Source organism: Diorhabda sublineata, chromosome 3 (assembly GCF_026230105.1).
Source record: "Diorhabda sublineata isolate icDioSubl1.1 chromosome 3, icDioSubl1.1, whole genome shotgun sequence".
Lineage (NCBI taxonomy): Eukaryota > Metazoa > Arthropoda > Insecta > Coleoptera > Chrysomelidae > Diorhabda > Diorhabda sublineata.
Window position 1 is genome coordinate 23,642,259 of NC_079476.1, and position 17,565 is coordinate 23,659,823.

A 17,565-nucleotide genomic window follows, 5' to 3' on the forward strand; every position below is an offset into this window, starting at 1 on the left:
TCCAGTCCAAATATTTGGGAGTACTTTCTAAGGGATTTGCGAACGTAAACTCAAGTCACGCATAGTGACAAATATCGTCTTTTACCACAATTCCATCATCCGACCCAACTAATCTTTAGTCGGATCTTTCTAGCTTTCATAAAATAAGATATTTCACACAATGGAAAGTATGAAGAAGAAAATTATTTGAAAATAGAAGCTTCTGATAACTCCACTCCCAAACTTCAAAATAAATGTAGTTAAAATTGATTGTTACAATAATTTATTAACAAAGACAGTTTTTATTTGTAGTATTAAATAAGAGATTCAATACTTTCATCTTTTGTATGGAGAAAAATATTTGACCAGTTACATTACTACAAATTATTTCTTTTATATGAAGTTGGTTATATAGCTAACCAGTTTCTCAGTTTCTGCTGCGTTGCAGCTGCTGTGTGGGGTCTGGCGTTGTAGTGGAGTCGCAACATCTCGTGGATGAAGCAATCTTTTCTTTTACATCGATACAGAAGTTATCAATCAAACCTTTTTAGTGAGTTTTGATAATGTTAATTCCTCACAGATAATCAAGTTTTAGCTTTCATGAAGTTTACTCACCCATTTTTCTTCCTTCTATACTTATACGTTCTGATCCATAATGCCCCAATGTCTCTACGGCTTTTTGATCATCATACAGCAACCTTAGAACCTAACATGCTGAGTCCAACTAATTTCTGTTGATTGAATTGACACCTCCATAGATACTTATTTATTTCACGATTTGAAACACTAAGTAGCGTCGATCCGATTCGATAATAGGTACATGCAACGTTTCCATTAGTCACAATAATACACAAAATATTCATTCTTTACCATGAAAGGGTAGCTTTCCGTCACTAAATGCTCGTTTATATTTGATTGACCCTCGTAGAATCGAAGAGCTTTTCTCATGTGTTGAGGAGAGTAGAAGAGGTTACCAGAAAGTTTACAAAATTCAAAGTCTGTCTTTGGGAATAATGGGGTAGCTATGAAAACTGCTAAGAAGTGGTATAAGCGAAAAGAGTCAACCAAGAACGATGTGGTGCGATATGGTGAAGAAAGTTATCTAAACAAAGGATCAAAGGCTTTCTTCGCACGTTGGTACCCTTACTTATTACCATGCTATTTCTGATTTACCACTAAAGTAAAAAATACCCTAAAAGTGTAACATTTTCAAACTTTTTTTCATTGAGAGCAAATGGAAACCAAAATAAACCTTCCATAAGTGGTCTTTTAACTATTTTTTTAAATAAACTATTTCTTGCTTATCTTTCAGTGTTCATATTTTATTCCAGGACCTTCTGAGGTAATAAATTATTACTTGCTTTCCTTAGCCGTAGCAGATTTACTATGTGGCCTTCTAGTTGTACCATTATCAGTATATCCAGCGGTCGTAAACGAGTGGGTCTATGGAGACATTATCTGCCGATTGATTGGTTATCTAGAAGTTACCCTTTGGGCTATCACTGTTTATACTTTTATGTGGATTAGTGTAGATCGATATTTATCGGTGAGAAAACCGTTGCGGTACGAAACGCTCCAAACTAAAACCAGGTCAGTAAAAAATTATTTATTCGTCATTATAGACCACTAAACATTGTTTTTGTCGATCATTTTACAAATATTCTTTTATTTTTATGATTTTCAAAGAATTTTTCGGCCGAGATCAGACAAAATTGAAGAAATGACATTTAAATTTGAATAGAAAAGAAGTTATAATTTGTTTTGTTATATTTGTGATGTTTTTATACAATGAAAACAAAAAAGGAATATCACAGACATTGTGAAGAATACTTATACTGGATATTTCAGTTCTAAAATATATAAACTAACTACAAAAAATTCTGTGTTGTCTATTTATGGTTATAGAAAACATAAGAATCATTTTTATAATTGTTACTTTTGCGTTTTCCTGATGACGTAGATACGAGCAAAAATAGCCAAAGCAAGAGCAAGTTTTGCATCTATGATTTTGATCTCCATATGAAGATAGCACGATGTTCTTTCTTGTGCTTCTTACACGACCCAGAGACAAAGACGCTCACAGAAAATCTACTCAAACGTTTAAAATCGTCGGAGATGTGAGTTTATCGCCGTTATATTACAAACACCGAGGATTTTTTCGTAGAAACGAGATAGTTAACACTATAAAGAGACGTCAATTAGTATACTTTGTTAATGTGATAAGCAACCTTGTGAAGTACGATCTTCTTCATTTGGTAATAATGGCAAAATAATGGGTAGAATATGCAAAGTTTGGCTGATAAAATTGTCATTACTTGTTCGGAAAAATCAACAACTGACCTATTCAGCGCATCGGTAATTGAAGCAATGATATTTAATATGATAGACAACATGACAGTTATTGATGGATAACGGCCACGGCACGCGAAGAAAAAGACTTTTGGGTACTAAATGCTAAAGGCTTTAATCGCAATCAAACAGTCTATCGAATATCCTGGAAGGAAGGATTCAACAGTCATGTTGCGAATCGGTATAAGTGAATATGATGGTGATAGATCTACTTCAGAGTTATTTTCTTGAATTAAATTCAGTGGATTAAAAACAAAACTGGAGCAAATATTACAAAATCAATGGCAATAAAATCAATGTCGATTATCATTATTCTTATTTATTATACTTTTGGCTAGAACAAAAATATATTTCAAGAAGTAGTATTTCGATTATTTCTAAAACATTTTCTGAGTATTTTGAGTAATTGTGCATAAAACAGGAGAAGGATATATTGATTAGGAAAAGGATAAAGTAAACTTGATAGTATTAATCAAAAATAATGTGAAAATGATAAAAACGTAGACCAAGAAAAATAAATAATTGGTAACAGACGGAAAGTAGAAGAAATAAAACTGAAATGAAAGAATAGTTAATTTCATAACTAATATTGAACTGAATATTGAAAAATAATGAAAATTTATTCGTTAGAGTCGAGATAATTTTAACAATATTTTTGTTTCGGATAAATGTAAATTTACATCAAACAAACGCTAGATAAGTACGCGAACTATCTATGAATTTCAAATACGTTTCGTGAAATGTCACATGCTGCAAATTAGTTTATACATCACCATTCATTTGCATGCTGAAAGTATTCGCATGCTCGTGTTGAAATAATTACAATACATAAACCCAGGAAATGGAGATTTCCTGTTAGGATCGCACATTGGAAATTAACATGAGAAATGTCAAGTTAACCATAGGATACCTCTGATTAAGTCGTTAAAAAGAAATTTATTTTATCGAGATTCAAATAACTCATTGTGAATTGGTTGGTATTCAAATATATTTTGATATAGTTTTAAGTTGAGCTCCCTTACCTCGGAATTGAGTAGTCAGGGATATTAGAATATATATAGATTAGATCAAATTAAAATTTTAAGAAAAAGCTGAAAATCTTTTCGCTTGTCTATTTAAAGGCACATTTTTATGACAGAGATACAATCTCCCGAATCTGCGATTTTCTTTAACCATTGTGTCGTTGAACCAGGTCATCTGAAACGACAGATTTGCGTCCTTGACACCCTTCATCATGCACATCCAACTTTCGACGCCATTCACGCATAACACCATCACTATGGCCTTCAGCCTGTAGAAAACAAATCACACTTCGCAATTCACACTTGGCGAGAGGATCAATAATGGCGGACATGTTTACTTGGCTGTAACACAACGCCGACTGACGCTTCAATGTCAACAATGGCGGAGTGTGTAGTGAGAGCTTCGCAATCTCCTACAGCGCATGCCCACTTTCGATCGGAGGTTGGGAAAAAAACGGCCCTTGTAAATGAGAAATATATCGTGTAATGAGAAATGCATTTAGAGAAGCATTCATAATGATTGTCTATAATTGTTCGCGATATTTGATTTAAGTATCAGTCTAATCTCTAGACTAATTATTTTTTTTAATACTCTAATTTCTAAAATTTGAAAGAAAATCAGAGCGAGTTTGATCATTTAAAAAGCATTTGTTTGCTTTTTTGTAGGTGCCAATGCTGGATGGCCTTCACCTGGATATCAGCAGCGATGCTTTGTTGTCCTCCTCTCTTAGGTTTCACGAAACCTCTCTTCGATAAGGAAGCCTATATCTGCATGCTCGATTGGGGTAGCATGGCAGCATATACTGCTACTCTATCAATCCTTATCCTAGGGCCGAGCCTCATCACAATCGTTTATACTTACACTTATATCTTTAGCATGCTGCGGAAGATCAAAACTGGGTATCCTTTTCATGATAAGGAGTATGCTACTGCTTTATCGGAGAATCTGTCAAATCCCAGTCACATGATGTCATTCACATTAGTGGTGGCGTTCTGGTTATCTTGGACACCATATATAGGGGTTAAGTTGTATGAATATTTCACTGCACCTCTGGAGAATCATCAGGTGAGTTAAGATTTTCTAATCAGTTTGATACTCACAATAAATTATTATAAAATTAAAAATGGAAGAATTCTTTTTACAATAAGTGTAATTTATTTCATAATTTCTACACCACAGACTCTCCATTTTGGTATTGTTTGGTTGGGTTTCCTGAATTCGTTCTGGAAATCCGTGATTCTGATAACACTCAGTCCACAATTCAGGTTGGCACTTAGGATTTTCTGTATGACGATTTGTTGTCGATATAAAGGTCGACTTCAAGCAGAGCTGATAGGTATGGATGATGACTGACTACTCCGCTGCTTTCCCGCCATCAATTTTCCTATTACAGGCATCGCTGTGAGAGACTACGAATATTTTATAGGTGAGTTGATAAGAAATTATACGTTATTTTAAAAATTAGAAATAACAACCAGCGTTTTGATTTGCGGAAAGGGGTAAGTGCGTTTCCTCCCGATGAGGACATACTTAGAGAATTCTTTAAATATATCATTGAAGGCGGCGATTTCGAAATCGGAAGTTACACAAAATATTCGTTTGTTTTTTCCAATTCGACATCAAAACGTGGTCATGAACTTTAAACACAACAACGTTGGCCAGGCCATCACAATCATCAGCGAGCACTATAGGTCAATGATGACCGACTTCTTTCGGACTGGATTGAATGATAACGACACAAACAATTTTCTCGTTCAAACCGCCCAAATGAATAAAAAAATTCAATAATATCTCTTTGTTTTATTTAAATTTATAAATATTATGGGATTTAGATAGTATATTCAAAATGTGCTGATTATTGTATGTGAGGGAATAAATCTGATAGACTTTTTACAATATAAATCCAATTTTTTTATTATTTTTTTTATTATTTGTTGGTTTCTAGGTAAAATAAGAAGATACTGGTGCCAATTTTCGCGACATGAACATTTTCAGCGATGACTTGTTTGGAAAATTTAAATGTGATTTTTTTATGAACGCCTGTATTTGAATTAAATCGTTCAAGTCAATTATCATAGATGTAGTTATATATAACGTCTCCAAATGTGAGGGACAATTATCGAATTATTTCAACCCCCTTCGATTGGACCCTTAAAATAAAAACGAATAGGATATTTTACAAATCATTTCAAAAAAATTAATAAAACATATTTTAGATTTTTATGCAATACTTGAATATTGTCTTTAATTGGCTTGGAAGGAAGCATTTAGTCAAACCCTCGGATATTTCTCCGTATGTTCATAAAAACTTGACAGCTCTTTGTGACAACAGACTTCAGCTTGTGATTAGGCCTACCAAAGTCTTTACCTCCCCTACCTAACCTAACCAATTTCCCTTTCAACGGTTGAGTTGAGCTTGGCAGTATCTAATAATCCAGAACAACTCTAGCGAGTTTTAAACAGTCTTATTGAGTGCCTGGGAATGCTATGTCTATGCAGATGTACACACTAATTTGATGGATTTTTAATTGATTCAAAAAAGAATAGTCCAGGCAATAAAGCTCAAAAAAAGGCGAAACTTTGCAATTTTTTTCGTCCTGCTTCGATTCGTACAAAAATTTGGTATTAGACTCATTTCACCCTCTAGTTCATTTTCTATATTGCGCATTTGTACGCTTTTTGTTTTTTAAGAGTGAAAGCTACCCTTAATTGTAAGAAATTATAAAATAAAATTTTAAACCTTAATAAGGGTAAAATTTGGCTTGGATTAGTTGAATATGGATTGTTTTATACTGTAGGATACAATTTCATAATATTTCAACCCTTAAAAAACTCCAAAATAATATATACGGATAGATCCTTGAATTACAAAACAGAAGAATTAGAAAACTGTAGTATTTAGCATAAAAAGAATTTTCTATATTTCGATTTGTTTTCATAAATATAACAAACACAATTGAATAATTGTGCTATTTCTTTAAAAGTCTAGAAAATACACTGGTGAGGAAATAACGAAATATTAATGTTTCTTTTTCTCTGTTTTTCGATTTAAAAAGAAAAAGTGGAACAAATATTATGTATTATGGCCAAATATTCCGGTTATTTAGATTACTACGCTCCGAACCGGGCTATTTTCTAAAAAAAATTGGGTTTATAAACATAGCTCCTTCATTTTTGTTGATATAAAGTTTTTTCAAACATAATTTGGTAAGACTTTTGAAGAGCTACAAGCTTATATGAATTAAATTCCTCAATATCCCTCAATTTTTAAATGGGGTGAGTTTAAAAGGGTCGGATAAGGTGGTCTTCGCTTGTGAACAGAGGTTTTTAACGGCTATATCACGCCAAATATCCACTGTGAACAAAACCTATACAAAGTAAAATTATAGTCATTAAAGAAGCTACAAGTATTACTTTATTTTTTCCGTATCTTTAGTACTTTCGGAGATATTTTGAAGTAAAGGGTGAAAAATATCTCCGAATCTCCAATTTCTCAATTTCTCTAAAATTACGCATTTTAAATTGATCGAACTTCTTGACGCTATTGATAAAACATATATAAAGAGAATATAAATGACACCACAGATTAATAATAATAATAATAATGTCGCACCGCAGAAATGTTCTTTAGATAATTTTGTTGGGCTGGATCAGTCTCCATGATCCATCTCTACACTTTCACGCTTATTTTCCACCCTAAATTTCAATTTACATATTCCATCTATTTTAACCATTTTTCCTAGGTCTTTCTTTACCACCAAGATCTTGTCGCTCCGGTCCTGCACCCAAAATTGGCAGGATTTTAAAGATTTTTATATTTTCGCTATTTCCATTGATAAAAGTTATATTATGGAAAATTTCGAAATAAAAGACTATCTTAACATATTATTTATTCAATAAAATAATCCATCAAATAGAATTGAATTATCTAAATCTATTGCTTAAAAAGCTTAGAAACAATAATTCACACTCCAAAACTTGCTGTAATTGAATGAAATAACATTCTGATTTCTAATTTCACTGATGTAGGTGATTATGATGTGTCATTTAATCAAATAAAAATCAATTTACGAAATTATCTCGACGTTTTTAGGAAGAAAATGCATTTAAATATCCTTACTTGTGTTCTTACAAGTGATAATAAATCAATATTAAATAATTTTTAATCAACACGATCACTATAAAGCACAAAAACAAATTAATAAATGCATATAGACGAACCAAAAGTGTGAAGATCTATTTTTGTTAGGGGAGTTGTTTTTACTAATTTTAGAACTGATCTTAAGTCGCTCAATTTTAATGCTGGAGACTTTTATTTTAAAGCTCTAATAATATACTCTAAAAAAGATTTATGAATTTTCCTCGTTATTTAGCTTTGAATCTTTCAAATTAACAAATTAACCATCAAAATGCCGTATCTCGGTTCGTGTTACACGTAGAAAAATTATAAAAAAAAGAGTTTTATTTGTTGTTTTAAAAGCTATAATTTTGCTTTCCATGGTTTTTTGATAAAAAGCAACTTTTTCGAGTTATTAGCGAAACAACCTTTAAAAATGTAGTTTTTTCCATCGATTCCTGTAGTCGGAATGTGAAAAAAAATTTCACACGATATATAAAAATGATCCTTGGGCTATTCCCTACCTTCTGTGAAAATTTCAAGTACATCCAGGCAGGACGAAAAAATTGCGAGTTAAATTGTTTTATTACCTGGACTAGAAGTACCAAATATTATTTACACCATGGATAACTTTCCATAATTTTGTAAAATACAACTCGACATACCACAATTCATCTACAATTTCTACAATCGTACCGTTTTTTAACATCACCGCCATTTAGAAGGTTATTGAACTTTTATTTATCGTATACAGCTGGATACTTTTTCAATTTCATTCCAAAGAGATACTTTTTCTTCTTTCTAATCTCCATAGACAATACAAAATATTCTATACTCTATAGAAATATCAAAAAGATTAATCGATGAACAGGAAAGAATTGAATTCTATAAGAAAGAAATGTTTTTAAACTTGCTATTCCTAATGCTGTTAATGCTAATGTTAATTATATGCTGATCTAAACGTATTTAAAAGTAGCATTAGTTGAAAGTTTAGTTTACAAATTTGAACGCAATATTTGGAAATTAAATAGAAGTTATTTAAAAAAAAATAGTAATAAAGACAATATGAGAGTAAAACCAAAAAAGTAGGTTGATCCATATAACAGATGGTACTTCAATTATTTTTTTTTCTAGCAGAACTGATAAGCCTACAGTTTTTATATTGAGGGACTAAATTTTCTGTTGATAATTCTATTACGATGTTTTAATATAATTTTACATTCTCGTAACATTCCTGTAAACGTGACTCTATTATATCAAGTAAATATTAAACAATTCCAATAGTTTCGTAATTTCATAATTTTTTTTATGTAAATCCCGATTTACATCTATGTTATTTTTTTATTCTATCAAACGAAAAAAATTAATACGTCGGCAGTATCAAATTCTTTTTTCTATCTAAGCTTCCTTTTTTAAAAACCTTTCCTAAATTGAAATATCGTTTTTATTAAATTAAAAATATATCCAGTGGGTCTGGAAGTGGAAATAAATCAACAGAACTTCAAAAACGTATTATCGAGAGCTCAAAGGATTCTACATGCTTTTACCTTCTGACACACGTTTGAGATATAAGTTAGAAACTTGTTTTCTCATTCCCTGCATCTTCTATGGTGTTCCATCGACTTTTGTTATACTATATTTTCATTCAAACATTGAATTTTGTTTAATAAAATTTTAAAAAGTGCAATGGTCTAGGGAAGTTGGACCTCCAACTACAATTTTCCTGAATTCTCTGATAATTTTCGGTGGAGCTTGCAAGCACAGCGAAATTCATTGGTGAGAATTGCACTCGTCACAATCTTAAATTCATGGATTCATTCATTCATTTTTTAAACAGTGGTCACGAGGAACTGAATATGGTGAGTAAAGCGGATATACACAAAAAGAAAAACTTTTGGCATCCAAAAGCTAAAGAATCAAAGACGATTTTTAGCAAGGCACTGAATCGTTTCATTAGAAAAACTTGTAAAATTCGGAGGTTGCAAGTTGTCCTCGTGGAATGGAAAAAATAATTACCGTGACCCTATATTGGAATTTGATTGATGAACCTTTTTAGAACGAGTGAGTTAAGTGTTTTGGAAATAGGTTTCAATCGAAAACAAGATGTCGGTAGACGTTAGAAAGCGCTCAATCATCTGGTTTACGAATTGAATCCTCTAACCAGCATCCTGAAGCTTCAGATCTTGCACCAAATGATTTTCATTCGATTCATTTGTAACAGATTTTCTTAAGTTATAAGTCAACCCTGTAGATCATTATCTTTGATGGTTTTTCTGTCTCTACTTTGTATGGTACATATTTTCATTATTTCTGTTCATTTTTGCTCTTTTTCTAAATATTCTGACTGGGGTTTTTCCGCCACGTTTCCCAATAATATATGAGAAAGTAGAAGATTCAAGATCAATTCTAGTGCAGCCTTCGGACGTTTTCTAGCAACTTCGGCTGTAAATATTGACGCGTGTTTGTAGTTTCAAGAGATTTTCAAGGAATTTTGGACGAGGGTGGCTCAACAAAGGAAAGACAAAAATTTTAGCTTGACACACTTTTCCCAGCTATGCTCAGTATTTATGGCTGCCAAACAAATAACAAACAATTTGTCGATTTTCTAATATAGTGGTGACTTTCAAGCAACTACCGCCATCTCTAGATCAGGCCAGGTACTGCTATACCTCAATCTTTTCTGGGAAGTTTCTTTATACTATAAACTTTTGGCGTCCAGAAACTAAGACATCAAAGACGATTTTTAGCATGGCACTGCATCGTTTCATTAGAAATACTTGTAAAATTTGGAGATTGCAATTGTTAGAATGAATGAGTTAAGTTACTAACTTTCCATTAAGAATTTTTATCTCACGGTCATATTCATAGTAACAGTTTTGGTAATGGAATCCGCCTCTTCATGAAGACGATCCCTCAATTCAATAACGTACAGGATCTTACTAAAGCCACCTTTAGTAAGATTCTGTATCCTCATTAACAGACTGACAAGCCGGAAATATTCACTATAAAACTAGTTCGTTCATAATATTCAATACATTTCATACTATTTTATCCCAAACTGGTTTTTTAGAATTTGTTGTTGTCGAAGTACGAATCAAAATTAATTTTTCTTACTACAAAATCTGTTTACTTGATATTGAATAAAGTCAGCTCTCATTTTATAAAGTTTAGAAAAACCAGGGCTTAACACCAATTAGATTATTTAATCAAAAACATACCTAAACACTATATCTAGATATTTTTTAGTAAGAACGTTTTTTTCCAATTAAAATTTTATGCTTCATGTTTGTAGATTGTAAAAAAATTGTTTGTGACATCGGAATTTAGGTTTGCTAAAATTCCTCATCAACAAACAGAGTGGCAGAACATCTATTAAAACCAGTGAGAAGTTTCGATTTTTAAAAACGAGAAATCAAGTTTTCAAAAATCGATTCCATTTATGGGTTCCTATTGAATTGCTACAGAATCGAATACCATATTAATAATCGATCTCTATTCTTTATAAAGAGACATCATTTCTGATCCCTTTAAAATAGTTAGAATTCTTTTACAAGAATCGAAAACTATTTTCAAAAAGCATTAAAAACTTTTAGTCACAAAGCAGCAGAAACAAATAGAAATCGTTAGCAGTCGTTCAAGATCGTTTTAACGAGAAATTCTTTAGATGTTTTACCAGAAAATATTTGTTTATTATAGATCATATAGGTAATACTTTGAACTGTTCCGACTAAGGAAGACAGAAAGACAACGATTTCTCTATCCTCCGAGATTCCAGCTAGGTTCTGCGCATTCTCAAGCATGCGCAGTATAGATAAAGTGTCTCTAACGAGAGAGAAAATGAATATTGTCGGCACCGTAACGTAGGGAGATTTTTTCCCATACTAACTGTCCATATAGGAGTATTACATAAATGGTATAAATTCTTATTTGGTTAATTTGTTCAATATATATTTCGCAATAATGATAATCAAAACAGAAATATATAAATTGTTGCATATGCTCGATAGGCGTGTACGCAATCAAACTAAATTGTTATCAGAAATAATCAAAAAGTAATAATGAAGCTGTTATATATTTAATATTTATAACTCAGATTGAAAAACTAGTGTAGCTCAAGTTATTTTGTCACTTTTACCACATATTCGATTTAGCCCAAAAATAATTTCGAAAAAACGGGATATCGTATCAAAACATCTTTAGAATTGATGACTGAGCTTGCTCGGTAGTTTTTGAAATTTGAAACTCCGTAATTTTAATAATAAGACGGACATATGCATATTAATTCGAGATCTAAAGGAAAAAATGATAAAGTTCCGAAAAGATGAACTTGATTTTGCTGAAATTTCTGCAAAAGATTGTCTTTGGTTAGATACGATAATCCCTAAAAGGATTTTTATTGACAAAGCCCCCACAACAATTTTACTAAAAAATCTCCGAAAAATTTATTTTTCAGAAAAAAAGAGTTTCAAGTTAAAAAAGAAGTTCATAAAAAGCCCTACAAAATAAGTATTGTACGTTTTTTGGCTGTTATATCCCAAAGCATACTGGTAGGAATCAAATGATGTTTTTCCGATCAAATCCTATTTCTTTAAACTAGGAGTTGCTTTGGCAATAATTTCAGCAGAATCGGGAGGCTCATCATTTCGGAACTACACCCGTAAAAGACATAGAGGACGTTTCATTTGAAAACTTCGAGATTGCATTAATTTTTATTACAGTAATAATCATACTGTGTGAAAATTTAACTGATACCGAACTAATTTTATGAAAATTATTAATTTTTTTATTCCTATCAGTTTAAAGTTACAAAGGGATTGAATTATTATGAAAAAACTAGTACCCAAAGTTTAATAATTAATTTTTCAGTTGAGTGACAAAATATTATCTATAGATTGTACAAAATTTTATATAGATAAAAATGTAGTATGTGTCGTAAATTTGTAAAAAATAAAAGATTATGTAAAATACTAGTAAAACAAGCTTATTAATCTGATTTATACATTCATAGTCGTATATAGCCGTGCATTTGCATTTTTGCATAAATAGTGACTTTATTAATATTTCCTTCAAAAATTTATTTTTAAGCCTGAATTGCATTAAATCAACTAAATTATTAATCTGGAGCTTGTACATGGTTTTTAAATATCAAATATATACATTTCAGCAAATTGCCTCACAGTCTAACAACTGCAAAATTAACATAATTATAAGCATTTATATTTATAGGCGCTTCTAAGAAAACTCAATCTTTGAACTGGGTACAAAAAAGATTCGATGGCAGAACAATAATATTTTAAATGAATCACACGATTTTTGATAAAAAACTATATTATTTTCTCTATAAACTTTATAAAACGTTTCTCCAATTTTATTATTTCTTCGAAAAACTAAGATTTATCTGGTACATTGAAACAGGTTTTTGTTAAGATTATTTCATCATCAAAGTCAAATCTCTTCTCAGTTTAAGAAACCTGAACTAACTACTTTATACAAACCTGGACATTTTGGTGGATGCGAAGGCAATTCATAACCTAATTGATAAGTTTTGGTAACATGTGTATATAACTTATCCTCTAAATCGATCGAATAAGTTCGTCAGAATTTCATCCTCATGTATATTATTTTCTTACACCCAAGAGTTAATTCAAAATTATAACCACCTCTGGATCTTTGGTTTACAAGCCCAATTCTCAACCCGAAGTTTCTGAACACCATCAAGGCTTTTTCCTTTTCATCTTTATTCCAGAGGAGTTTACTATTTAGTGTGAGTTCTAGATATAACATCTCTGTTTTCCACTCAATGGCTCACCCCTCCCATTGATGAGTTTCAAGTCTTACCAGCCGACATCACCTTTTTGTTCAATCTTTGAACTATGTCGTAGAGTATATTCTCAAAATTCTCCTTTAGAAAACGACTCTTTGATGAGTGCGTCTAGAACCAGGCTCTACATAAGTGTGGATACAACTCCCTCTTATGAACATCCTCTATTTGAACTAGTAGAAATGGGTTAGTAAGCGGTAAGATACCATTAAGCTCATAGGCCTTCTTGACTACCAAGAACCTTTTAACATCACAAGGCTAACAGGCTTGCCCAAGTGTTTGAACTTCCCACGTATAAATACTGTGAACTCTCCGATGACTTGCTCTGTAGTTTCTTCCTCCTTCATGCATCAGCGACATTCCACCAGAAGCAAAAGCCATATCTTGTCTCATGTCAGGCGCCTCCGAGCAGACTACTGAGAGATGTAAGCTTTTGATTATACCAAGAATGAGTTCAGGGCCATTGATGGTTTTGCTGATCCCAATATGGCGAACGAATCAACCTAAACGACTGGGTACCGAAACGAAGTGAACCTTACCGCTACAGCAAAATGTATATACTGCATATTCTTTGTTAATCGGAGCATTTTGAATTTCGTCTGTCAATTTTACCCATGAAGTCTCAATAGATTCGCCTGCTTAATATGCATTTTGACGAGAATGTTAGACTGTGAGTTTATAAAAGTATTTATTACAAAAAATCATCACGTTATTTGTTAATATGTTCAATTGAAATATAATATAGAAAATGTTGTTTATGGAAGTATCCATAAAGTCATTTAGCCATATTTTATTGGTGTATCCAGTGTCGGGTTTTATCTACCTGTGCTGAATCCATGGTGCAGACGGCCACGGCGCATGTTTCCAAAAGGCCTACCCATCAAGTCGGCGCGCACTTGCTCGACATACATTATAATAAGTATCCAATCATTTCGACGTATTCTTTTATTCAAAATACACTTATCTCGTTTTGAGTATATCAAATTCACAGATTCTCCTCAATTAATATCTGAAATTCTTTGTTATTTATTGCAAAGATTCAAATTGAAAACGTACGAAACCAAATTCAATCAATTAGATCGGTTCTTGGTAGAAAGTTAATTTTTATAATATGAAAAATAAGAATAGAAATATGCGAGGTGATTGGGTCCTTGAGGCAAGCGCTAGCTTTTTGTACAGAGCTCTTAAACCATGTATCTTTTATGATATATGCACTCGTTCAACTACGTGTTTGTATATCAGTTTCCATAGGCCTTCAAACTTTTATAGAATGTTGGAGATTCATGAGAACGCGATTTTTAAGAGTATACTCAAATTCCAAATTTATTTTTAATAAAATTTCAATAATACTTTGCCTTTCTAACAATCTATTCGAATTGGCGGTTATTCTAGATTCTATATTTTGGTGGGTAACAAGTAGAGCGTTCTTCATAATTTTAAATTATGTTGAATCTCCAAAATTTTTGTTTTTTGTCCAATAGTGTATTTAGATTCAATCTATTATTGGTGTACATAGTTGAAATAATTGAAAATAAATATAAGTATGTGCTCTTTTGATGCATGGAAATATAAAAGGAATTTACCGTTATGACTTTTACCTAGAGGGTGTTTCTATATTCGACCGACAACGCTCTACCACAGATAGATCTCAATAAATGGATCATTTATTCAGATCTATCTGTGGTAGAGCGTTGTCGGTCAATTATAGAAACATCCTGTATAAAACGTAAGATAGATCTTTTCAGTTAACTCTATTAGTGATAGCTGCCCGCCATAATCTAGTGTTTGTATATCAACAGCTAATCTGTATTATTAATCGTTTTATGTGGATATAATAAATAATTCCCACTCCAGATATGTGTAAAAGGAAATCAGCGATACTTAACTGTTTTTGGTACTGTTTTGAAGGACGGAAGTTACAATAACAACCCTTAATGGTAGATTGTAAGTCAACTTACCATCCTTGGGTGATAATAATTTATTCCGTATAAAACATGCATCTTTTCACTTAAAAAACTCCCTATATAAATCAACTTTCAGGATTTATTTTTCTTTTTAAAAATTCTCGCAGCTTAGAATATTTGGAAATATCCGTATTTTCCTCTTTGAAAAGTATGGAATATACACTCCATAAGCTTGATAAAGTCTTTAATACAGCAGATTTTCCGTGAAATTTTGCAATCTGTTGCTGTGAATATGAGTAACCAAATCTAATTTGCCAAAAGTCAGGAATGGATTTTGATATAGTCGACGAAATTGGAAAAAACGTTGAAAACCTGAGACTCCTACGACAAAGAATATGACCAATTTTTGAAGTGGATGGCAAAATATTGAACAATAATGAAACTGAATTAAAGTTCATAACCACAGAAAAATTATGAAGTATAATCACCAATATTACGAAATTGAATTTAAACGTTGAGAAGAACCATTGTATATTATTTTGGACAACGTTCCATATCATATAACAATATTGAACAAAAACTTGAAATACGGAAATTGCTAACTAGTTCCGATACTTGTCCAAGGCACATTATTTATTTTAAAAGTCTAGTATTGTGCAATTTAGACAGTTGTATCATTTCCTAGGTACAGATCTTCTACTGTATAATGTGCAGGTAAGTTTAAGCACATCAATAAATGACCAGAGTCTAGGAGGGCCTCCCAGTCACAGATAATAAACCCCTACGACAGAAGAAGCAGGTCATATCTTAGGTGGGTCTTGCAGGTAGAGATTTTTTATCACTTCATAGTGTTTCTTAAAACTCAAAGTTCTGTCAACTACGAGTCTCAGGTATTCTGGATTGATATTGCATGCCATCCCATTTAACCTTCTGCATCTCTACTTCTTCGGTGGAAAGAGTCATTTAGGTTCTCGATGGGTTAGTGAGGACCTCAAAATAAGTTCAAGTTTTTGATCAATCACCTCAAATGTCCACTCGTCCGCGTAATTGGATTCGATTATTCAATATTTAAAATATTGGTGATGTGGGCAAGTAATATAAAACAATGGTATGCCGTAGATAGAAAAGCGTTGGATTATAGTTATGAAATTTCAAGTACATGCTTACCATAGGAAATATAAAGAAAGGGCTCGTTGGTGACAATGAAGTGAGAAAAATACAGGAAGAATTCCTAATTAGAAACGGCCAAATTTTGTTAAACATACTGATAAAATAATAAAAAAAGGATAATTGATGATGAGTGGCCATTTATATTCAGATAACAGTAATATAGATTTAAAATTATATAGTTTTTCTTATTAGTCATTTTTAATTCATAAATTTGCGAGCACAAACATTTGAGCACCGCATTTTTTAATTAAAATCCGAAAATATGTATATCCGAACAGTAGTTTATGGCCAACTAGAATTTCTTTTTTTCTTCCATACGTTCAAAATGAAAATAAGTTTTACTTTTCTGTTTTAATTATGTTGACAAACAATTGAAATTTATACAGGGTGTATAAATAAAAATCTTAGTTATTAATTATCGAACCCAAAACATTGAAACTTAACCTCAATCACATATCAAATGTTACCCCTTACTGAGTTATCTGTTGCTTTATTTAACTTAAATTAAATGAAATGTAGTTACTAACACCCTATAAAACTATGTTGAAAAATGTTTTTGTCTACAACCAGAGAGTGAAAAGATAACAACTTTCCTGGAATAGGTTTCAAATTTTCAGGTAAAACAACGTGTAAATCAATAACAAGTAGCATTTTTATAAGTGATTTTGATTAAATATATTTATTCATAGTAGCTACTTCATTTATTTATAATTGAAATTTAAAAAATATCTCATAAATAGTCGTATATACGTTATGCCATTTATACGTTTACTGCATGTAAAAAAAAAGAATGAATTGTCCAATTCATCACTTTTTTATTAAAATTAGTTACTTCTTTCTATATTTATCATGGAATATAGTATTGTTTGATACTTATATATGCAGAGTTGTTTAACTTAATTTTAATATAATTTTTAATGTTTTCCTAACCTCATTGTAGTGTACAGTATGCAAATTCTAAAAAATACAAACAATTACCAGTACATTCTGTATGTTTATGATAATAATTGAAACAAAATTCTCATGCTTACCGCACACCTTCGATTTCAACAGTTCATTTCAACGTGACTTGAAACATCGGCCATATTGTCGTGGTAGACAAACAAATACAAATATTTTGTAATTTTCTAAAAGTCATATATGTAATACTCCTATATGGACAGTTTCTATAACTGGAAGCTGTTCCGACTAGGGAAGACAGA

The 17,565-nt window shown here is 31.7% G+C and overlaps 1 protein-coding gene across 1 annotated transcript in view; it reads left to right on the forward strand.

Moving 5' to 3' along the window:
• Nucleotides 1-12,239, forward strand: part of LOC130441623 (G-protein coupled receptor 52) — a 48,264-nt gene extending 36,025 nt beyond the window's left edge. The window contains exons 5-8 of the mRNA XM_056775383.1: nucleotides 1,311-1,569; nucleotides 4,017-4,416; nucleotides 4,531-4,777; nucleotides 5,297-12,239. Of these exons, the coding sequence (XP_056631361.1) occupies nucleotides 1,311-1,569; nucleotides 4,017-4,416; nucleotides 4,531-4,704 (833 nt within the window). The 3' untranslated portion in view covers nucleotides 4,705-4,777; nucleotides 5,297-12,239. The remainder of the gene's footprint in view (nucleotides 1-1,310; nucleotides 1,570-4,016; nucleotides 4,417-4,530; nucleotides 4,778-5,296) is intronic.
• Nucleotides 12,240-17,565: the final 5,326 nt, after the last annotated feature.